At 31.9% G+C, this 24776-nt stretch overlaps 1 protein-coding gene across 6 annotated transcripts in view; it reads left to right on the top strand.

Moving 5' to 3' along the window:
• The window catches only part of LOC107437684 (protein madd-4), a 295061-nt gene extending 270424 nt beyond the window's left edge, over window positions 1–24637 (top strand). For 2 of the 6 annotated variants that reach the window (XM_087153040.1, XM_087153041.1), the window contains exons 18-23: window positions 897–1138; window positions 3274–3572; window positions 4788–4940; window positions 7345–7527; window positions 16133–16280; window positions 23666–24637. In XM_087153040.1, the coding sequence (XP_087009166.1) occupies window positions 897–1138; window positions 3274–3572; window positions 4788–4940; window positions 7345–7527; window positions 16133–16280; window positions 23666–23784 (1144 nt within the window). In that variant the 3' untranslated portion in view covers window positions 23785–24637. Of the gene's footprint in view, window positions 1–896; window positions 1139–3273; window positions 3573–4787; window positions 4941–7344; window positions 7528–16113; window positions 16285–23665 lie in introns of all 6 variants that reach the window. The other 4 variants (XM_087153042.1, XM_087153043.1, XR_015429639.1 and 1 more) reach the window with 3 other exon arrangements.
• Window positions 24638–24776: the final 139 nt, after the last annotated feature.

Raw genomic sequence — 24776 nt, 5'->3', positions numbered from 1 at the left:
AGGAGTGATAGTCTATGCTGACAACTCCATTGATGGGCGCACCGATCTCCATTCGAAATGAAACTCTAACTGGTCGCCGATATTGAGATGAGATCCTGAAACCTATTTCTCCTTTATACCTACTAGTCCTTTACGCTGCAGGAATTGGGGATGACTTTATGTTAATGGACGATAATTGCAGGCCACATCGTGCCAATTTGGTGAATGATTTCCTTTTGGAGGAACGGATCATATCATGGATAGGCCAGCATGTTCTCCGGACATAAACCCAATCGAGCATGTTTTAGGCAGGCGAATTGCTGGACGCCTACCAACTCCACAAACTCTCCAAGAAGAGCCGCGATGGCTGACGGGATAGAGCGCTGACTTTCCAATGGAGCGAAACGGGTTCGAATCCTAGTCAATACGAATTCCGCATCCGGCTTGCATCGACCACAGTGCTGACGTGAAATATTCTCAGTGGTAGATTGATCATGGGTTAGAGTCCCCTTGCCGTCAGGCTAAACGTGGGAGGTTCTCGTGGTCTTCCTTTCCATGTAACGCAAATTCGGGTTAGTTCCATCTAAAAGTCCTCCACGAGAGCAAATTTCTCCCAATACTTTTTCCCTTTTGTACCCAAACACCCAATAAAACTCGTTTTTTTTTCAGCCAAACAAATCATTTTTATCTCATATAGCCTACTCCATCTGTGGATAATGTATCAATCATTCAAACGATTCTCCAGGTGCAAGATCAACCCACAACCTCAATATCCCTTAATTGTTATGAGCAGTACATATATATATATATATATATATATATATATATATATATATATATATATATATATATATATATATATATATATATATATATATATATATTGATGTTTTATTTATTTGTTTTTAAACTGTTAGGGGACAATATGATGTTGACAAAAGCAAACACTGGATAAAATCAATCAAATATGACACGACTTCAGAGGAAAAATCGCCAAATCAAGTATTCCCCCCAAGGTACGGAGACACGGGTAAGCAAACATACGATGGAGCTTTAATTGCCAAAAACAAAAAGAAAGAAATCTATGACAGCAAAGACTTGGTATCGGATCAAGAAGAATTGAACATCGGCACTCCTCACGATGGCAAAGGATTTCCAGGTATTACAAGTTTTATTCCAAAATATTTAGAATGTTTAACAAATGATAAAGAATACTTTTTTACATTGTAAGCGTGGTAATTCATAAATGAAGAAAATCTGCTTTTGTTTGATTGATTTAATACCAATTAAAAAAAGTTGCTCGTATAACTTCGATAATTTCATGAATCATTTTTGAATAAATATCAATTTTGAGTTTTATAAACAATTTAAATTAAATATCATGATTTTTTCCATAAAATTTAAGCTATATTACACTTAAAAAAAACCTTTGTTGGTTCTTATTTTTCTATTATTACAACGGTCAACCAATTGGTCAATTAAATGGTCATCTAATCATTCATTTGAAATTTGCAATAATATAACATTGATCTTAAATAATTATTTTTGCATCCTAGAATTTTTCCTATCTATAGTAAGCAAAATAAGTTAGTTAACTGAGTTAATTACAAATTTAATTAATTGACATTACAATCTTTAATTGAAATTTTAGACAGCTTTTCAAAAACATAACTTTCGAAAATCAGTAAAATCGAATTGTAAATTCTATTAAAACATACATAACTAGAATCCATAGAAAACGAAATATATTTAAAAAAATGCTTAAAACAAAAAATTCTTGATTCGAAAATGTTGGTAAAAAACAAGGCTAGAATAAATCACCTAAATATATAACAGAAAAAAAATGTAGACCAGAGTAATTTTTGATAAGATAAAGATTTTTATTTCCAATGAGCTGCACAATCGGTCTTGTCGATGAGCAGGCCTAGTGCGTTCTCCAGAGGTTGTATCCACTCTTTCAGGACCACCACAATGGATGAGATACCGTTGGTCATGTAAATTTGGGCGTATAGTTTCTATCACACTAGATGGCAGCACCGACTCTATTTGGATGATAAAGTGCACTCGGAATTTAATTTTGCCGGAAATGCCAAGAGCCAATAAGGCACTCCAGGGATCTTTTACATGCCGCATAATCATACGACATGGCCGCTGAGGATTTTCTGCATTGATAAGATAAAAATTAGAGTAAGATTTTGATAAGTAAAAAACTAGTAAAGAAATCTCCAAACACTAAGACTTTTTTAACCGCGATGTAGAATAACTACAGTTTTAAATAATCGAGGTATTCCTAAATGTAAATTTATTTACCACTAAATTCACAGCTCGTAGTTTTTGCTTGCTCTTTCATAAAATTAGATAACAATTCCCTAAGTTTTAATACAAGAAAAGAAAAAAGGTTTTTCAAAAATTAAAATCCATCTTAACCATTTCTTTAATCATTAAATTCTAACGTTTTTTTAGGCAAATGTAAATTCTTATGTCAGATTTTTTTGGCAACTAAGTTTTTTCTGTAGGCAAACGTAGGTCCCACAAATCTGATTCGTCATCTTGATGCTTCTTTTTTATATTTTGCTTCCTTATTTGCATGTTATTATTTAGAACAGGTCTTGATTTCATTGTATACAGTTGCTGCAGTATAGCTGTTTGAAACATTTGTGTCATAAAATTGTATATTCAACTAACCAACCCAATTAATAATAGTGAATTAAGTTTGCTTGCCCATATTCCATATGGAATGAATTCCATACAGAATATATAATATTCCATATCACTGAAAAAAAAAATTTTCTTCTCAGACATTTCCAAAATTTTCTGTTGAAATACTATTTAGAACATCTTTATTTTATTCTTTTAATAGAATTATATAGGTGCAGTTTATATGCTTCAAGAATTTAAGTCATTAAATTCCACATTCAAATAACCAATCCAATTAATAATAGTGAATTAAGTGTGCTTGCCCATATTCCATATGGAATGAATTCCATACAGATTATATAATATTCTATATATTCCGTATCAGTGTAAAAAATTTTCTACTCAGACACTTCCAAAATTTTCTGCTGAAATACTATTTAGAAAATCTTTATTTTGTTCTCTTAGTAGAATTATATTGGTGCAGAATATATGCTTCATGAATTTGAGTCATTAAATTCTACATTCAACTAACCAATCCAATTAATAATAGTGAATTAAGTTTGTTTTTATAATATTCTATATATCATCGTAAAATATTTTCTACTCCCAGATTGTTCCAAAATATATTTAGAAACTCTTTGATTTTTGTTCTTTTAGGTTACGCTGAATCTGGTGCATATAGTATTCATGGAAGTTCCCACATCAAGAATCTTCTAATGAATCTACCATCTCTCAGTACTACCAGCCACACTCAAAGCAATAACGATGATATTCCAAACTTGGACAGGGAATCCAGCGATATGGAACATGACGAAGGCTCTTTCTTAGCTCTTCCAACAAATATGGTGGCTAACAGCGTCGTTCTGGGGAAAGGGAAAGCTGAAAATCTCGAATTTGATTGGATAATCGGCGAATGGTCTCCTTGTTCACAGTCATGTGGTGGATCTGGTTATCAGGTAAGAAATGTAATAAATTTACAATTGAAGAGTAAAAAATTTGGAGACATGCTTTTAATGAAAGAAAATAATTTACCAGCTAATAACGGTCAAGAATTATTGCAAGTTTATTTGAACTTCGTAAGTATACTTCTTAAAAATTAATAATATACTTTATAATCATATAACTAATAAAGAATTAATTGCAGTTAAACTGCAAATATGACAAAAATAAAAACTATAAAGTTATAAAATGATCTTTGCCGCGATATATGCAGTATTTGACCCAGTAAGAAAAAGCGCCATGCCACTTACGAGGCAGACTTGGTACAAAAAAGGCTAAAAGAAGAGAGATTTTTTTTTTTACCATTTTAAAAAGTTCATGTCAAATTATCTATAAAACATTTTCAAATTCCCAACAAAACATATATACATTTTATAATATATAAACTTATTTTGCAGTTTACAGCTAAACTAACAACTGCGTTATAAAATAAAATTAAACAATGAAGGTTTATAAATTTTATACTACAATATACACCGAAGAGCCATTACATTATGATCACCCTCCATCTATAACAATGGGCTCGCCCAGGTTTTCATGGTTTCTCGCCCAGGAACAATGTTTTCATGGGGCACATTAGGATCCATAATCCTCATAGAACGATCCCTGACGTCTGTAAGCTACTTGAACATAGTTGCAGACCAGGTTCATCCATTCATGGCAACAGTTTTTCCTGCGGGGGATGGTATTTACCAACAGGATAATGCACCATGTCATAAGGGTCGAATCGCCGAGGAACATTCCAGTGATTTTCAAGTCATGACCTGGCCCCCAAATTCACCTGACCTTAATCCAATAGAGCATTTGTGGTCCTACTTGGAAAATCAAATTCGTGCTGCCACGCTACCCCATCGCAATGTGAGGGAATTGCAGGACCAGTTGGTGAGAGCTTGGTACCAGATACCCCAGACTACCTATCAGCACCTTGTGGAATCCATGCCACGGCGGGTGCTAGCAGTTTTGAGGGCTAAAGGTGGTCCTACACGTTATTAGCAGGGTGGTCATAATGTAATGGCTCTTCGGTGTATTGTAGACTTTATAAAAAATTAAACATAAATAAGCCGTAATTTATATCTTTATTGTAAAAAAATAGTAATATATTGAATGTGTTTTAATTAGATAATAGTATAAATTTTCTCTTTAGCGTAAAATGGTTTTCCGTTATTTCTTAGGTTCGATCCACTCAATGTTTAGTAAGACTTAACAATGTATCTAAACCAGTGGACAGCACTTTGTGTGAAGACGCTGGACTCTTAACCCCGTCAACCATTCAAAGTTGTGGGCATGAAGACTGTCCTCATTGGGAAACAGCACCATGGTCACAGGTAACAAATAATTAAGATCATCACCATTATTTCCATCCATTACATTTTAATACTCGTCTACACGATTACGGTATTTTACACATATAATGCGTATACTTTGTATAAAGTGGGCTGAATATAGAATTTTCGGAAAATCAATAATTAAAGAAAATTGAATAAAGAATTTTTTGAATGTCAATAATTAAAGTATGCTGAATAAAAAATTTCTAAAAATCAATAATTAAAGTACGTTGAATATAGAATTTTCGGAAAATCAAGAATTTTTTGAATGTCAATAATTAAAGTATGCTGAATAAAAAATTTCTAAAAATCCATAATTAAAGTACGTTGAATAAAGAATTTTCGGAAAATCAATAATTAAAGAAAATTGAATAAAGAATTTTTTGAATGTCAATAATTAAAGTATGCTGAATAAAAAATTTCTAAAAATCAATAATTAAAGTACGTTGAATAAAGAATTTTTAAAAATCAATAATTAAAGTATGTTGATTTTAATAAACATTTTCTTTAAATGATTGTTCTTCATTGTACCTGTTAATGGGCGTTTCTAAAAAAGAAAACTTAGAAAATATAATGAACTCGAACTGTTAAAAATTTGTGTAAATCTTCAATTATAATGGATTTTTATGATTTTCAATCAATGCAATTACTTACTTTTCTTAACTATTAAATTAGAATCCCCGCACTGTATGTAAAATAAAAATAAAAATTATTATAAGTAGAGAGCATAGGAAAGGAATAGTGACCCAAAATTAGTTTTTGCATTAAAAGAAACCATTGGTTGGAGGTTATTAGCGTTATAAAGGTGGTAAGTGAATAGCTTGCGTAATTTAGTTTCGAAGTTTCTTAACACTGTTTTTTGAAACTCGGTCGCCAAGGAAAATAAAAAAGATATAGTTAAATGCCTTGAAACAATGCGACGATTTTAAATAATATATATAATCTTGTCGTGAAGAATTGCCTGGGCTTCAGAACGGACAAATAGCTTACATATTTTAAAAGTTCTTAAACTTTTTTTTTTAAGAAATCGCCAATTTGGGGAAATTTTTCCACCTAGATGAAAATTATCAAAATCGCTGTCTTATTCTCAGTTTTTGCAAATTTTTATAAGCCCAGGTAATGCAGTATTGGAGTAAGTTCTTAAATATTAAAAATTTAGACCACAAACGCTTTTCATTTTCACAAAACTGTGGCTTTTCTCCACATTGACGCTTTGCGCCATTTTCAAAATAAGACAGTGCTGGCTTAAAATAGATAGGCTAAACTTGATTTAACAGTCACGAGTAACAATTGTAAAATCACATCAGTTATAAATATAGCATATTATTAACAAAAAAGTATCGTTGCTACGACGGAGCCTTCGAAGAACAGCATTAATGAATATAGCAGAGAGCAACTAACAACTTTTTCTCTAATCGTCTTTCTTTTCTCGGTAAAATTTAAATTTTGTCAATTGACTCCTTTTCAATGTCTACACCTAAATTGTCGAACTTGTGTAATTTACTTAACCCTTTCGTTACGAACGTCGCATTTAGCAGGCAATCAATTGATTCCCTGTGTGTGTACAAGCATCGTATTTAACCGACACTCGTATACACAAGGCAGAAGTTAGATGAACTTAAGGCCTGTTTACACGGTCCAGTTTCTTGAATCCGAGAAATTGGACGGATTTCTCTGTTCAAGAAATTGGATGATTTGTTGACACTATCCAAGTTCTTGAATGCCACTGATTCGTTGACAGAAAAACTTGCGCGTGCGCATTGTTCATATTCAACATTATAAAATAATACTTACATAAGTTTAAAATTACTAAATAAATTCAAATAAAATCATAATAACACAAATAAACCGCAACAGATCAATTTATTTGGACTAAAATATATGAAAAGAGACAACAAAATGACATAATTTGCTGCCTGATTGTTGACGTCACAAAACCTGAGATGCTGATTGGTTGAGGGAGAAAAAACTTGCATGGAAAGTAGAACATGCTCTACTATCGTCCAAGAAGTTGGACCAAGCTCAAAGCAAAACAAGTTTCCATCAATATCAATCAATCTCTGTCCAAGAAATTGGATCGTCTAAACAGGCCTTTAGTTCTGAAATTTACCATACTGATTTAAATTGCTAAAAACTTTTTGAATTATCCTACTTTTCATTTTTATTTACAATGCTTGCAAAATCTCCAAATATATTAGTATGTAACGCTTAAATAAGAAAATCCGAACATGAGCTTCAGGCAGGAAAAGTGCACGGTTGTCTGCGCGTTGCATCGTCACGTGACGTCAATTTAACTGAGCGAACTGTCGCAACGAAAGGGTTCGTCAAACTTTGAGTACAAAAGTGTATTAAACTAGTTGCTTTTCGAGTCAATTAAATATTTTATTCCTTTTATTAAATCCAGTGTTTAGATTCCCAGTGCTTTACTTGGCACACGTCCTATGAAAAGCGTGCCGTATATTGTCGTTCTGCGAACGGCACGGACCTTCCACTTTCCCAATGCGAGGAGAAAACTCGACCGAGGCGGAAAAGAGAATGCTACAACAGCAAATGCAGAAGTACATGGAAAGTCGGAGAATGGTCCGAGGTAATATTCCAAATTTTTTTTAAAAATATTCTTAAACATATAAAACATTGCAAAATTTTATCCTCTAGTTATGTGTTACACAATTATAGGTTAATTGTCTTATTATATTGTGCTTAATGGGATACCTGCGAGTGATGAGGCAAATTGTGACATTAGTTGATTCACAAATCAGGCGTGACGTCACTTACAAGTATTAAAAGAAATATGATTTAAATCACAAGGTTAGGCACCCAATTATAAATCTTATAGTTAACCAATTAATGCCCTAGTCGCAGTTTTTCAACGATATTTTGTGTATTAATATTAGAGGGGACCGGAAAGTAATGTCGTTTCGGTGCTTTTGATATTTGTTATCAAGATATTTTTAAATCAATAATGTATTCACCCATGTTAGCAACAACCTTTCAATGCCGGATGGAAAATGAATCAAATCGGATCGAAAAAAAAAAATGAATTGGTTTTTAAGACTAACGAATATTTAATACGCCGAAACGACATTACTTTCCGGTCCCCCTAATATTATGTGTCCTGAAATTAATAAAAAAAAACCAGAAAACCTTTTGTTTTATGTGAAAAAGATTGACAAGTTTTAGTACCAAATGCAAAGGAAAAAGAAACAAAAATCTAGAACTAAGAGGGTTTAATAAAAAAAAAATCAGGAAGAGGGGAATTTTAAGGATACAAATTGATTGGTTATTAAAAAAGTAAATAAGCAAAAGAGGATCATAAAATTAACAAAAGACCAAAAATTTATTTAAAAAAAAAAACGTGAAAATGGCAAATGCCACTAAGTTAAATGTGATCTAGTTATTTATCACTGTCTTAAAATTGCATTTTTCTGCTAACACATGCAACCCAACCAATTAGATGTCGCAAATTAATATACAAGTGAGAAAAAAATTACCAAAAAGGAATCAATCAAACAATGCAACTAAAATAATCAAAACCAGTTTATTTGTCAGAAGAAAGTGCAAGATGGCTATGAACAAGAAGTAAACACTTTTCCAGTCTCATCTAACAATTTGAGGTGCTTAGATGACTTTAAACCTAACCGAGCGCGAATTTTCACACAATTTTTTACTTTAATTGAGGCTGTCAGATAAACATTTTAACACACGAATTTTAACAGACTTAATTTTAACAGTCAAATCTTCTTAATGCCTGCCATTAAAAAGCTTTTTTATGTTAATATACTTCCCATGTTAATATGTTTCCTAATCATCATAATTAACATATATTTTTAGAATCTTTGTCAAGAAAAACTGGTTACACATTAAGAGTTAAAATTATAATTTAAGCAAGGGGAAAAAATAGAAATGTTATCTGAATCAGATGAATCATTATCGAGGGTCGAAGGATTAAAAGTTTGAAACATGTTTGGTTGAAAGATAAAAGTTGAAAGTGCTTCTCGTAAGCACCTTTATAACTTCCCTTTATTTCCATCAGCAATCAAACAGGTTTTGAAGTTTTTAAACCCATTTTTTGCAAAGAATGATTCATCAGATCTCTATGCCATTCTCCCTGGTTTAAATATATTAATTTATAAATTCTAATGTACATATTTATTTCAAGGCTTCTAAAATTATACATTAGTGTTGATGATTAGTTTAGTTTCTCAATTGTAGTTTTTTTTTCAAATATAAACTTAGGTTTGAACATAATGTTAATATTCTAAGCGGCTAAATTAGTTATCTTATTTATGTCATCATTTTATTCTTGCTACATGTCACTGTTTATTTGTGAGCAATTGCATGAACAACCCAATTAGAGTTTTGTGTTTATGATTTTCTTTAGTAGCTTTAGTGATTAACCTGTTTTAGATGTATGTATGTTCCTTATTTGCCACACATCGCTAGATGCTCTATAACATTGGCATGCTTAGTAGATAAGCATGGTGTTCAAAAAAATAAGCATCATTATAACTGTGAAACTAGAATAGATATGACTGAAAATGCTTTCTGTTTATATTTTGGTGAAAAAATTTTCTTCTTTAACTATGTTTACTTCTTTGCTATCATTAAGCTCAAAGATGTGCAAGTAGTAGTTGACTCACAAATCCCACCTCTCTAAACATTTTCCTCAAAATATTAAATTCTAAAAAATTATTCCTCAAAATATTAAATTCTAAAAAATTATTCCTCAAAATATTAAATTCTAAAAAATTATTCCTCAAAATATTAAATTTTAAAAAATTATTCCTCAAAATATTAAATTCTAAAAAATTATTCCTCAAAATATTAAATTCTAAAAAATTATTCCGCAAAATAGAAAATTCTAAAAATTTTTTTCGCAGAATATTAAATTCTAAAAAAATTATTCCGCAAAATATAATATGAATGTGCAAAAGCGTTAGCAAATTTAATATAAGTTAAATGAGCATTGTTCGTTAATTGTTGAAGAAACATTCTATCATGAACTATGTAAATTTTAATTTTATCAATTGTACTTTTATTTTTTTAAATAGAAATAAAATTGCTGTACAATAAAATTAAATATAATACTTTGTTTGAAATAAAAAAAATTATATTACAATAGTTGAAAAATAAATTTTAATAAATAATTTTGATCGTGAATTTTTTGGATCGTGAATTATAGATAAGGTGGCGATTGATTGATTAAATGTGTTCATCAGGTTATGCGATCAAATTTTAATTTTTCAAAAATACAGATTTAACCGCATTTTTAAACATTAAAACAGTGAAATTTTATTTGTAAGTCATAAATAATTACGGTACAGGCAGGCAGCTAGAATTTTAAAATTCAAATCCTGAATGCATATGTGTATAGTAATATCGGACTTCAGTTAATCTTTTAAACGTTCAAACGTAATTTTAACTGTTAGCGAGAGCCACATCAATTCCGAAAGCGTAACCCTGCTTTTCGCCAACATCATTTATCATATTGCAACGCTTTGGCTACATTCTAATTTTGATGGTTTATCCCTCATCAAGATGCAGCTCGCTTACAGAAAGTGTAAAAGCATTTCACACCGCTCTCACTTCATTAATGAAACTTCAAAATTTGAAATGAATCTTTCGTTATTTCTCGTTAAACGTTTACTTGTTAGCAATGTCGTAAAATGCAAATGAGTGCGCCATACTCTCTTTTCTCATAGAAGCTTTTATACGGCCAGAGTTTAAAAGTTTTATTTTCATTACTTCTCAGCATGTGTGATTACTTTACCAACCATTAACGCGTTTAAGAATATATCCTTTACAAAATACTTAGTTTATGAGTTAGTATAATTATAATGTACACACGAGGATCGTAAAAATTCAGATATAAAATTTCAGAACATGGAAGAAAAATTCTTAGAAGTTGATAAGTGATAAAAGAAAACCTAAATAAATTTCTGGAATATGGAATTACGATTTCAAGAACACTCAAAATATCGTTTGGTAATAAAGAAACCACGGCGCATAGAATGGTGGAAGAATTAATGCAAGGTTAAAAAAAATTGACTTAACAAGAATGTTTGGATAGTAAATAAAGAATTATTGAAACTTTAGACTTTAAATATTCCATGCGATATTTTTTTTTTCTTAAATCTTTGTAATTAAAGTTAAAAACATTATCGGACTATAAGATAAACAAGAGGTAAATATAAACTTAGATATGACATTTCAGAACATAGAAGAAAAATTCTTATAAGTTGATAAGTGATGAAAGAAAACCTAAATAAATTTCTGTAATATGAAATTACGATTTCAAGAACACTCTAAATATCGTTTGGTAATAACGAAACCACGCCACATAAAATAGAGGAAAAATCAATGCAAGGTTTCAATGAAATTGAATTACAAGAATATTGGGAATAGTAAATAATTAGTAAATTATAAATAATTATTAAATAACAGTAAATTATCGAAACTTTAGACTTCAAATATTTCGTGCGATATCCATTGCTAAATTACAAATTCATCGTTCAGTTGTTCGGAATATTCTTCTTTAAATCTCTGTATTATGTCCAAAGCATTATCGAACTGTAATATGCACACGGAATTAATATAAACTTTCATAACACCGATGAAAAATTCTAAAAACTTTATTAGTGATAAAAGAAAACCTAAATAAATTTCTGGAATATGGAATTACGGTTCTAAGAATACCCTAAATATCGTTTGGTAATAAAGAAACCAAGCTTCATAAAATGGTAGGGGTATCAATAAAATTGAATCGCAAGAATATTTAGGAGAGTAAATAAAGAATTACAAGAATTATAGATACTTTATACTTCAAATATTTCATGCGATATTTATTGCTAAAACACAAATTCATCGTTGAATTGTTCCGAATATTTTTTTTAATCTTTGTATGTAAGTCCAAAACATTATCGGACTATAATAATAAAAACTTAGAAAACTTAAAATAAATAAAAACTTAGATTTCGGAACATAGAAGAAAAATTCTTAAAATTTGATAAATGATGAAAGAAAATTCGAATAAATTCCTGAAATATGAAATTACGATTCAAAGAACAACACTATAAATATCGTTTGGTGATAAAGAAATCACATCTCATAAAATGTTTGTCGAATCAATGTAAGGTTTCAATGAAACTGAATTTATATACTTGGCTTTATGGGGATAGAAAATAAAGAATTGCAAGAATTAAAAACTTTAAAAGTGCATTCCTCGCGATATTTATAGTTAAAAAACAAAATAATAGTCCAGTTGCGTTTGATATTAGATTTTAAATCTTTCTATCGAAGTTAAAAAATATTATTGAAGAATAACGTACACACACGAGACTTCTAAAAATTGAAATAAAACCTCAGAATATCGAAGAAAAGTTCTTAAAACCTGATAAGAGTTAAAGGAGATCTAAATAAATAATAAATTTCTATAGTAGATAGAATATTCCTAGAACACTCTGAAAATCATTTGGGGGTAGAGCCATATTGCATTAAGTTTTTGCACTACAGGATGTCAGACTGTACTCCTAAAAATTTAGTCCAAGCTATAATTTTAGGTAAACCACAAATTGATCGTTCAGTTGCTTCCTACATTAGTTTTTAAAAATTTGTATCAAAATTTAAAACGATTTTCAAAGTATGTATGTACACACGGGATTCTAAAAAAATTGGATATAAAATTTCAGAGCATATAAGAAAATTCTGAAAACCTGATAAACGATTACAGAAGATTTAAATAATTTTGTGGAATGTGGAATGCCGTTTTCAAGAACATTTCAAACATCGTTTCAAGATAACGAAACCACATTGCTTCATGGAACGTCGGTTAAGTCAGATTTTAATTATTATGCTCAAAAATATTTTTTAATTTTGATACTAACATACGCACGAGGCACGAAAAAAAATATTCGATGCAAAATTTCAGAACAGAGACGAAAATTCTTATAACTTGATAAGCATTAAAAGAACATATAAATCCAGATATCGAATTACGAATGTAAACATCGTAAGAATAAAGAAACCACATCGTATAGAATGTTGGTTAAGTCAGCTTTTAAATCTTAGACTTCAAAAATGTTTATACTTTGATAACTTAAAACTTTGATAACTTGAGGCTTAAAAAAATTTCGATACAAAATTTCACAACGTCGATGATAATTCTTAAAATTTGAAAAGCAAAGTAAGATCTAAAAAAAAAAATTCCGGAATATGGAATTACAATTCTAAGAATCACACCAATTGTTTGGTGAAATGGAAAACAATCCGTGTAAAATATCGGAAGAAACAGTGAGAGGTTTCTATAAAACTGAATTTATATACATTCAAAAAGTCGTTTGGTATTAAAAGGAAAAACATACTCCATTTAGTTTTTGTACGTTATGTTAGTTGTTTGAATGCAGAAGAACTATACGAAATAGCAATGAAACCGATCTTATACACAATTATAAAAACACTTTGTGATAGCAAATAAAGTGCACGAATTATCAAAACTGTAGATCTTACGCAATAATTATAGCTGAAACACAAAATTTCATAATAACTTTTTAATTGTTGTATTAAACCTCATAACACTTTCAATGTATTCTTTTAACACATCGGTAACCTGGCACATTTCGCAGTAACACCTTCCTCGTAGGCGCACTAGGATAGAATACTTCGCTCTAATGGTCGTACGTTCTAATCTAGGGATCATTTCAAGTAATACTCTCCGTAGTAATGCGCATATTTCCGGCTCCCATTATTATTGTGGTAAAATCGGTCTTTCATACAAAGGAGCAACTGAATTTCAGTTTAAGTTTAAACTCAAAATTATAATACATTTAGATAATTAAATTCATCAAAAGTATGTTTATTATTTAAAATGACTTGGATGCATGTCATTAGTATTACTTGTGTGTAGTAGCATATTGCATGATTAAGTATAATTTATATTTTTAATACATAACTATTTAAAAAAAAATTTGTTGGACATAGCAAAAAAAATTTTTTATCTCCCCCCCTCTTTTGTTGCAGAACGTAAAATTGGAAAATAGATACTTTAAATTTATCATAAGGTTTACTCAAGGATTTGAATAAAATAGAAAACTAAATAATTCATGTATAAAATGGAATATTTCAGCAACAGGATATTCTAATAATATTCATATTTCTTCAAATCATGCACCAAATATTTGAAATGAACAGTTCGTTGTTACTTGAAGATCTTGACTATTTTTTTTTCACTAAATATTAAAGATGTAGGGAAGCGGTACAAATATATTTTAAAATTAGTTTCAACTTGCAAATTCTTGATATAGAATAATCTGTTTCTTAAAAATGTACTTAAATAAATCTCATTTCAAATTTAAAAAAAAATTAAACTCATTCAGGATTAAAATTATAACGGATAATTTTAAGGCGATTACTTTTAACAAAATCATTATTTGCAATTATTTCCATTTTGCACTAGCCGCTCATTTTTTCCCCTCATTAAATATAAATATTGAAGAATTATAAAACAATCGTTTAGGGGTGAAATGTTTAATTAAAAAGTTAATTACCTATTCAAAAGCAAATTTTAAACCAATTTTTCCATACGATTTTGAAGTATACTTCGTCTATTCTTTAACCCTCTGACGCAGATGGGGTACCAGTGTCCCTTTATATATTTTTTCTCTGGTGTTCTAATTACCAGCGAAAATATATTTTGGTATTTTTAAGTTATAAAAAGTAGCCTAATATTTACGAAAAAAATCTAGTAGATAATTTAAAAAAAAAAAAAAAAAAAAGTTTTTTTTTTAAAATTTTCTTTTATTCACAGTCAAAAAATTAATCAATAATTTATTTTGTAAATAAAAGAAATTTTAATGATGAATAACTGCTTCTCTTAGATCTAGATACCTACAAATTAATGCAAATTCGTAAAATTACAGTTTGGAAATATTTGGAAGATTTTACATTTAATACAGAAAAAGACACCTGTGTTTCATGCTGTATTTCATAAAACCATAAATTATTTAACTGCTTACTATAACATTTCCACTTATTTTGACCAAAATTAATACAAAATAATGAGCATAGTATGAAAAATACATTTAATAAAAAAATCTGCGTCAAAGGGTTTACAATTTATAACAACCGTCTTAAAATAATGTGCGAGAGTAACTGTAAAACAGTTTACTCGCTCAAAAATTATAAACGTCTCAACCTTAAAACTGAAATTAATGTTTAAAAATACTTAAATTCGAAAATACTTTTAAATTAATAGCTTATGTCAAACAAATATGCTTCGTAGATATATACGGTTGAAAATGTGCTGAATTAGTTGTTTATTTAAAGAAGAAAAAACAACTTAATATTAAATAAATATCGCATTCAATATTACTTTCTGATATAGCTGATAAAGATAAATTTAAAAAAATAAATATTTAAAAATCTTCAGTATTTAAGATTTTTTTTGTTTTAATTTTAAAACTTTTTGAATAGAGAACATTCAAACTGAATACAATTTGTTTTTCTAAAAGAATCTTAATTATACATTTATTAATACTTCTTATGCATATCACAATTAAGATATGCACTTATTAAAAAAATAATTTGATACGTTATCCCGAATTAAGATTATTTTAAGGAAATCTTGAAATAGATAAATGAAACAAGGAAATTGAAGTGTTTGTAAAAAGAAAAGAAAAAAGATTTTGTGAGTTTATTTAAGTATAAAAAAAATACAGCAATGGGTAGGTTTGATTTGCTTCATTAAAATGTTGATGTTCATAAGAAGTCGTACACAATTAGTTGTTAATTTCAGAATGCTTTCACAGCCATTGCAATTGAATTAGTTAAACACAAATGCTTTTTATATGCGTTGCACTTAGCATTATGATTTCACTAATTTAATCCCGGCCATCACGCTAGCTGCTTTGCTTCCTGCTGCCTTTCGTTCCATGCCTCTTTTTTTATTTACTTTTGTTCACTAGCATTCCACAGAGAATTATTTGGAAAGTTGCATTTAGTCTTTAGTTTTCCACAGCTCTGGTGCTGGCTTTCTTCCCTTAGTTTTGCACCCAAGAACAGAAGCTGTTATTAGCAACAGTTGCAAACAAAAGCAACAAAACAAAATCTGCGGAAACATTAAGCATCCAGCGTTGTGTCGGTCTATTGCAAATGTGTGTTTTCTTTATTCTAAAAAAAGCCTGCCATCTTCTGCCCAGTGCACAGTCACCTGCGGCCGCCATGGTTTTCAGAGCAGGATTCTTCAGTGTGCCTGGTACGGAAGTACGCGACCTGCCGGCAATGCCTGCCGTGACCAGCAACGACCCATCGTAATGCGGCCCTGCAGAGGGCCACCATGCCAGTCGAGTGAGTAAGTGATTGTATCTGTAGTTTTAGATTTTTTTCTTCTTAAATTTATTTTGAAATGAGATAATTATTTTCAATACTTTTTATCACAGAGGATGTTCATTTAATACGCGAGCAAATTTATAATTTAACTTATGTATGTTTGAAATTTGAGTGAGATTTTTTCCTCATAACAGCGTCAAACATAGGCATACAATATTGCTTAGATTACGATTTATTTTTGAAATGTAATTCGAATTTCCAAATTTTATTATTTCCACCATTAACGCGAGTTTTCCCCTCCCCCCTAAAAATAGTAGGAATTCACGGTTATACATTAGTGAGATTTCGCACTTTTACGTTACATTTGGTACGTTCCCATACGTAAGATTTAAAATAATTGCGCGTGCGTATTTTAAGTGTGAATGCGCCAGTTCTAATTAAATGCGCATGGGCCTGTGAAAAAATCAAACCTAGGTTAAAGAAAATAAGAGGTATGTGGATTTCATGAAACAAATTTCTTCCAACATAAACTGTATAATTAAAATGAATAAATAAACTCAAATTTTAAAATAACCGAATTTTTTTCCCCTTCTTACGGATTTAAAGGAATTGGAAATTTAAACTAAAACCAATTTAAAAAAATTCTTATTAAATCAACCAATTGTTGTAAAATCAAGCGACTCATTTTAACATTTTGCAATAAAGAATACTCCATCTTCATGATCTATTTGTAAGATTTCGATATTCTTAAAGCTAGGAAGGTAAATTTCTCCCAATACTTGATCCAGGAGTTCTCTTGTCTTCTGGATTGGGTTCAAAATTACAAGGCTACGGAGTTGAACATTAGTAGTTGTAAACCCAAAATCGGGTCGGCTGTTCAACGACGGTTCTAAAAAAAATTATATATTCACATGCTTCTTACGTCTCTGATAGTAATCATAGATATTTGGTAAGAAATAGGTGGATAGAATTTCAGTACAGCTGAGTTGCATTCAACTGCTTGCACACTTTACGTCATTGGACCCTTACATTCAGACCACTTCTCATCAAATTGAGAAATAAATGGATTTTCTTCAGGAGAGGCATTTTTCCTACGATCACTTTTTTATGCACCATCTCTTTGGTAAGGTGTTATATCATCATCTTATTGTTTCAAAGTAGCGTGATATGGCTTCATACGCAATACGTTAACTATATCAGTCCTCCTGTGCTTGTTTGACAAGCTAGCATCTGACACTACCTTCGTAACTTCAGATAGTTTGTTTCTAATAATTTTAAAGAGCTTAAAATACTTCAAGAATTTTCCTAACAGGTCTAAAAATCCTTACGAGATTACCTGGCATGTAGGAAACATAGCGATGCTTCAAACCGCACGTGTTTCCAAATCTTCTTTTTAAAGATCGATGATGCGCAGATGAGCTAGTTGTGGAGTTTTTTCTTTCTTACAAACAAGTTGAGTAGAACAACCAACTTCGAATTCTCGTCGCAATTGGAAACACGGCTTCACATCCATGAAAAAAATGGGGGAAGTCAGTCATCTCTCGTTTGAGAGTACAGTGGGTGATCGGTTAACGAACATAATCCATTCCAAGACTATGTTCGCTATCCGAATTGTTCGTTAACCGATCATCGATTCACCATAGACTTCTATGTGAAATCGATTAATTCGTTTATCTAAATTAATCGATATTAAAATTTAAAATTAAATTTTAAAAGTTAAATTTTAAAAAATTTTTGATTTTTTAGTAAGTTTTTTTTTAAAAATAATACATACATATAGTCTTGCATATTAATCAGTCCTTTTCATTTTTTGCTTATGGGGCATTGAGGAACATGTCCAATGTCGATTGCTTTTCTATCTTTTTCAAGATTTTCCGGAAGTAATTAATAGCATTGTCGTTGTAAAGATCCCCAACCCTACTGACATCAGCTTGGTTTGGGTGCCATTCTAAGACCATTGCTCTGACATCCTCGCACTTTTTCAAAAGATCTTTAATGGCAAATTTCGGCATTGGTCCTCTTTCGTCTTCCTCTTGTTCAGAAGGAGACACATTTCACTGTGTTTCTTGGTGTTCTTCAATTAAAAATTTCTTGGAGTTCTTCTGTCGTCAGTTCATCTTCATGTCCCATTATGAGCTCTTCTATGCCATCCTCGTTCACCTCCACTTCCAGATCTCTAGCAGCTGTCAAAATTTCATCCATAATTTCAGGGATGTCACCATGATCACCTCCGCCTCCTTGAACGAAGGATGGACACAGCTTCCGCCAAGCAGAAATCAACTGTCGCTGTGTGACTTCTGACCACGCCTTTTGAATGATACGAGTAGCTTCAAGAATGTCAAATTTTTCTTTCGAAAACTTTTTTAAAGTCATTGTTGAGGAGAATTGACTTGCTTCAAAACACCGACGAAACAGCGCGCGAGTGTACAATTTCTTGAAAGCCGCACTAACCTCCTGATCCATCGGCTGAAGAAGTCGTATTCGGAGGTAAAAACTGAACTGTCAGCCAGGGAAAGTCTGTCAACAAATTATCTTTAAGATCCTTTGGGTGTCATGGTGCATTGTCCAATAGCAGCAGTGCTTTCAATGGCAAGTCATTGGCATCAAGGTAGTCCTTGATGCTTGGGGTACAAACTTTAAATAGCCATTCTTTGAAAAGATACTGCGTGACCCATGCATTCTGATTCGATCTCCACATTACTGGCAATTTGCTCTTAATTATGGAATTTGTTTTTAACGCTCTGGGATTCTGAGAGTGGTAAACGAGAAGTGGTTTAAGCTTCATATCACCACTAGCGTTAGCTCCCAAAAGTAACGTCAATCGGTCTTTTATAGGTTTATGCCCAGGAGCACTTTTCTCATCTTTCGTGATGTAGGTACGGTTCGGCATGCGCTTCCAAAAGAAATTAGTTTCATCACAATTAAATATTTGTAGTGGACGATACCCTTCTGTTTCAATGAATTCTTGAAATTTTAAACAGTACTTCTCAGCTGCTTCTTTATCTGCACTAGCAGACTCACCACGCATTAATACATGTTTAATTCCAGATCTTCTTTTAAACTTTGTAAACCAGCCAAAGGTAGCCTTGAATTCCAACTCCTCGGATGACGAACCTGGAGTTTGTTCTTTCAATTTCTCAAAAATTTCTTGAGCTTTCTCTTGAATGACAGGCATACTAGTTACATTTTGTTTCATTTCCCTTTCATTTATCCAAACTAAAAGCAACCTCTCCATTTATCATGGATGGCACTTTTTTGCGTCGCAGATGCGATTTTCGTTACTCCTTCAGCTCCTCATAATAATTATTGAATGACCTTTAAATTCATTGTTAATTCAAGTTTCATTTAGTAATTATTAATACTAAGCATGCTTTAAACATTTTTCTTTTCAGTGATCTTATTTTGTATGCAAAATGATAACAAATGTTTAATATTAATTTTTCTTCAGGCCGAGAAGTGTTCGTTAGAATTCGTTTTGTTCATTATCCGAATATGTGTTCGTTGTCCGAACTCAAAAAATCTTTTTTGAAAGTGTTCGTTATCCGAACACAAAAAACTTTCGTGAAAGTGTTCGTTAACCGATCACCCACTGTAGTGTAAGCAAAAGTGACGAAGGGCAAGATTACACCTCATTCTTTCTGTTCAACATCCACATAGAGTTGTCAGGTAAAGTCTTGTTACATTTTTCTATGGGGTTTTGTGATGATTAACAATGCAGAGCTTCAAAAGTTCAGCCACCAATTTTGAAAAACACAATTCCCCGGTCTGATAGCAGGACCCTTGATGAACCATCTTTTAGCAAAATATTCTAAAGAGGAAACCTATCGCTACTGCGAGTGCCTCAACACAAGGAAGTGCTTTCGTTTTAACGAATCGTGTAATATAATCGGTACATACCACAAGCCACCTATTTCCCTGTGCTAACTTCAGAAAGAGTCCGAATTTTATTTTATAACCGTCGTTGAACAGCCGACCCAATTTTGGGTTTACGACTACTAATGTTCAACTCCGTAGCCTTGAAATTTTGAACCAATCCAGAAGACAAGGAAACTCCTGGATCAGTACTCCCAGAGTTATGATTTGTTATGGGAACATGGAAGATTTTGAGACTCGACAGATTTAACATGCATCAATCACTATTTACTACACGGGAAGTTTTCGGTTGGCGAGGATCGAACCCACAACCTCTTGGGCATGGGCCCAGTGTCCTACCAACCAGGCTATTCCGACCCTCCAATTCCATTTTGACAAAAAAGTTCTTCCGCTGGTGGTATGGGCGACATCAGTTGTCCAGGAGGCAATTGGGGAAAACTTTTTCGTCCTTGAACACTTCGATAAAGAAGAGTTTAATAGAATCTTCTTCTCAATCTATCTAGTGTTTTAATGAAATACAGGTGTCCTGTAATCGGTGTAGCATGGAAATGTTGAATTTCTTTTCGTAAATGTTAGAGGATAACCAGTAACGATCGTCGACCAGCAGAATCATAGCTTAGAGAGAACTCCGTTCAATAATCGAAACGAATCGGTATTCGCTTGGTCAATGTTGTCTTTCATTTGTGTTATCTCCTGGTCTCTATCTTGTTCAGCGATATTGGAAAGAGCTGCAATTTGGTTTTCGTCTTTAACTGCTGGTAATGGGTACCTGAATACTTGCGTCCTGATTTATATAAGGCTGTTATGTTATATTCTTGTAGGCACACTGCCAATTTGCAAGATGGGTCTTTTAGATCAGAAAACCAACAAAATGAGTGATGATTTGTGATGACAGTAAAGACACGTCCAAACAAATTAGGACGAACCTTACTAATAGCCCAAATTACGGCAAGACAGTCGCGCTCTGTAACTGAATAGTTCTTTTCACCTTGTGTTAGCATCTGAGATGCATATATGCGATAACTTTTTTTCTCACTATTTTGAAAGATAAAAATATCACTATATCATCGATTTTAGTAGATGTCGGTAACAAATTGTCTACAGTTCGCTCGTTGTAAACCCCAGCGGGCATAACCGTTTTTTTCTGTTAGCTACATCAACTTGCCAATAACCCGAGCCGAGATCCATTGAAGAAAAGTGGTTAGCTCCATTCAAACAGTCTAAGAAAGCGTCAACTCTGGTTAATAGATAGATCTCTTTCTTCATCGCCTTACTTAATCAGCAATAGTCAACACAAAAGCTCCAACTTGCATATTTTTCTCTTCTATACATAATATATACTTCGTGTTTATTCGTCTCTCTGGGGGCTTCTCTGTAGAGAAGGTATTTCTGGTATTTATACGATATTGGAAAAATTGTTTGCCAGGTGAAATTTTCATGAAACATGTTCGACAATTTAAAGCTTTCGTCAAACATTTTTTTGGGAAGTCAATTCTGGTGTCAACATGCAAGTCAAATGTTTATCCAAAAGAACTTGTTTAATGACTTTTGAAAAATTTTCTCTAGAGTCCAACTGACGAAGGTGATGTTTATCAGTTAATTCTTCAACACTTTCACTTCCGGCTTATCCCAACCCTCTGCGCCACGATTTCTACGAACTCTAAAATCAAAAGAAAAGAGGACGAGATATCTCGTATCTAGAGTACAGAGATATCTCGCGCACAGCAACACAAACACGAAAATCTTCTGATTCTTCAATTTATTCAGCTTCCAATACTTTTTTCCGAGATTCGTCTAGTAATAATTCCGCAACTAATACACTTTTATAAGAAATTCCATCCCCATATTACTACAATTTTCTAATACTATAAAGACGTATAAGTGTTCTATTTTGTCTGAAATTATTTGTACAGTACCACGTACGACTGGATTAATAAACTTTCAGTTCTCAGCATTTAGCAGCCCTTTTGATTTATTTGCTAGTATAGTTTAACGCAACACAGTTCGAAAAATTCATTAGAAATAATTTAAAAAGATGCACCAGAACCAACATGTACTGGTTTACTTTCCATGATAACTTCAATTTTTATTTTCTCTGATCTGCGTGATTAACGTAGTTGGAGGTTTTTTTTTCCTCAGCAGCCCTACCTCTGACGAAGTTTGCTTGATGGTGTCGTTTTCCACAAAATTTCTTAAAGGGAATCAACTTTGATGTCTATGACGTTTCATACGGCGAGGGTGACCTATGAGTTTAGGGAAACGTCCTCGTTTAAGGATGAGGGGACTTATTTCTAGAAGAGAGGCTTAAACGTCCATTATCGTTTTCCATATCTACTTCAGAATTTTTTTGGGAAATCGTCTGATATTTCATCGCTTTCTCTGCAATAATCTATACACGTGACCTGGATTTTCTGTCACAACAAACAGGTACTCCAAACATCATTCTTGCTAGGAGGTAATTGTGACGGACTGTGTAACTGCGGCAGAGTTAGGGAGGTGAGCAATAAAATTTTGTGGTTCAAGTTAGAATTTGCATCCATCATTGGTTTTCACGTCTTAATAACCTCGTTACGTAAAACATCTTCCAAGGAATCTGCGTGGTTCAGATGCCAAAGCTAGGGAAGGGAAAAATCTCTTTTTTTGCAAAGCGATTGCTGTTGATCTACATGCTGGCATCATTCAATAAAAACAAAGGAAATTGTTAGATCGTCTTAAGTAGCACCTGATAAACATTTTCTGAAACTCCTTTCATAAGATGAGCAACTTTATCATCTTCCATCGCAGTTGGATTTATTTTGTGACTAACAGCCAGAACAGCTTGGATGTAAGATAGACATGTTGTACCACAAAGCTGAGCTCGAGTTTTTAATTTTTCTCCAACGCGGTGAACAGGTTGCAAACTACAAAGAAACACAGGTTTGAGTCTTTTTTAATAATCTTCGATTTGTTACAAAATCTCATTATTTCAACACTACTACTTCACTGTATCATTAAGAAAGAAATCGGCAATAGATAAACACTTTTTGTCGTCTCAGCGATTATATTTTGCAATTCTGTCTCATTATTTCAACCATATTCTCTGACCTGAACTGTAAAAAACGGATGCTCAAATTTCAGGAAACTTTCTTTTTTGACAAAACCGTTTCCTGTTATATGCTCCAAGCGAAAATTTCATCAAAGTGACGAAATAGCTATTGTCTCCTCTTAGAAATACGTCGTATTTCGGCATTCTAATTTCGTCAAGTTAAGAATTACTTTCGTAGAATTGAAATGGTGCGATGAGGACATTTTCGTCATATATTTGAGAGTTTGAGTTTCGAATCTCAAATACAGCTCAAGGATTGCTGGGTCGTCAAAAGTAAGATTTTTATTTCCTAAAGATGGTTCTCCAAAAAATGCAGAATGATATGTAATGTGTTGTACATTAGATCTCTGGATTTGAAAGAGTTTTATCTTTATAATTAAACATCAAGAACGTTTATTGTATATCGTTCCATGTAAAAGCATATCTATTTGTTTTTCTTTTTCAGACAACTGCACTGACCGTTCCAGTTACTGCAGCTTAGCAAAAACCTTACACTTGTGCCGCCTCAGTCGCTACCACCTCCAATGTTGTGAATCGTGCAGAACTCGGGAAAGTAAAGGTTAGAATGAATCTTTCACTGCTGGTGTCGCGGCCTATTTGAACTTAAACATTTGCAAAAGACTGCTGAAGTTGATTCTAAATAATATATAACGTTGTGTGTGTGCGTGTGTGAATAAAAAAAAAAAAGACTACGGACATTTAAGTGAAATGAGAGAGAATATAGTTTTGAACATTTTCATTGAACAATTTTTTCATATGAAGAAAAGGAATCGTAGGGTTGCCACCGGTTTTCATTGAACTGAAGAAAATGAAATCGTTTTCACCAGAAATTTTTACTGCTTTTGTCTTGTATCTTAATGTCAATGTAATTAAAGCTGTAAAATAATTGTTCCCAATGCTTTTATTGTAGTAAATATTAAGTTGAGATTTACAGCTCTTAGCAATGTAAACAAATGTTTCACTTTTTTGATAATACAACAGCTATAAGCATTTTATTGGTATCTTTAAATCAACATAATCATGAAAGAAACATAATCAACAGATGCTGTCTATGGATGAAAGAAAATCTTTAGTTTGCTTCAAAATTTGGTAAGTATTCACAAATCTAAAATTTTAGAAAAAAAAATCAGCCTTATCCTCAGAACTTGGAAGAAACATTTCAACCAAGCAAAATTAATTTTGTTGCTAATCTATCCAATACAAAATATAATTCACATTTACTCATCAATTGTTCACATTGGTATTAAAAAGGTGGCAACCCTAATAAAACTTGTTAAGTTTTTGCTCCAATACAATCTTATGGTAAAACTCTACACTAATGTAAATGTTAATTTCCATAACTATCATTCCAAATGTTAAGAATCACTAAGTAACACTTCCTGATTTAGAAAAAAATAAAACAGGCTTGAAATTTAAATTATTTGGTTCTTACTTCACTGATTTCTTAGGATCTCAAATTTCAGAAAACATTAGTGTCTAAACATTGTAATTCCTCACTGAAAAATATTCAGACAACAAGAAAGTTGGAAATAAGCACTAAAAAAATAATGTTAGTT

The sequence above is a fragment of the Parasteatoda tepidariorum genome, chromosome 10, assembly GCF_982258835.1.
Source record: "Parasteatoda tepidariorum strain Cologne lab strain chromosome 10, Ptep-v5.0, whole genome shotgun sequence".
Taxonomy (NCBI): Eukaryota; Metazoa; Arthropoda; class Arachnida; order Araneae; family Theridiidae; genus Parasteatoda; species Parasteatoda tepidariorum.
The sequence above is the reverse complement of the archived record's forward strand: the minus strand, read 5'-3'. Positions and strand labels throughout refer to the sequence as shown.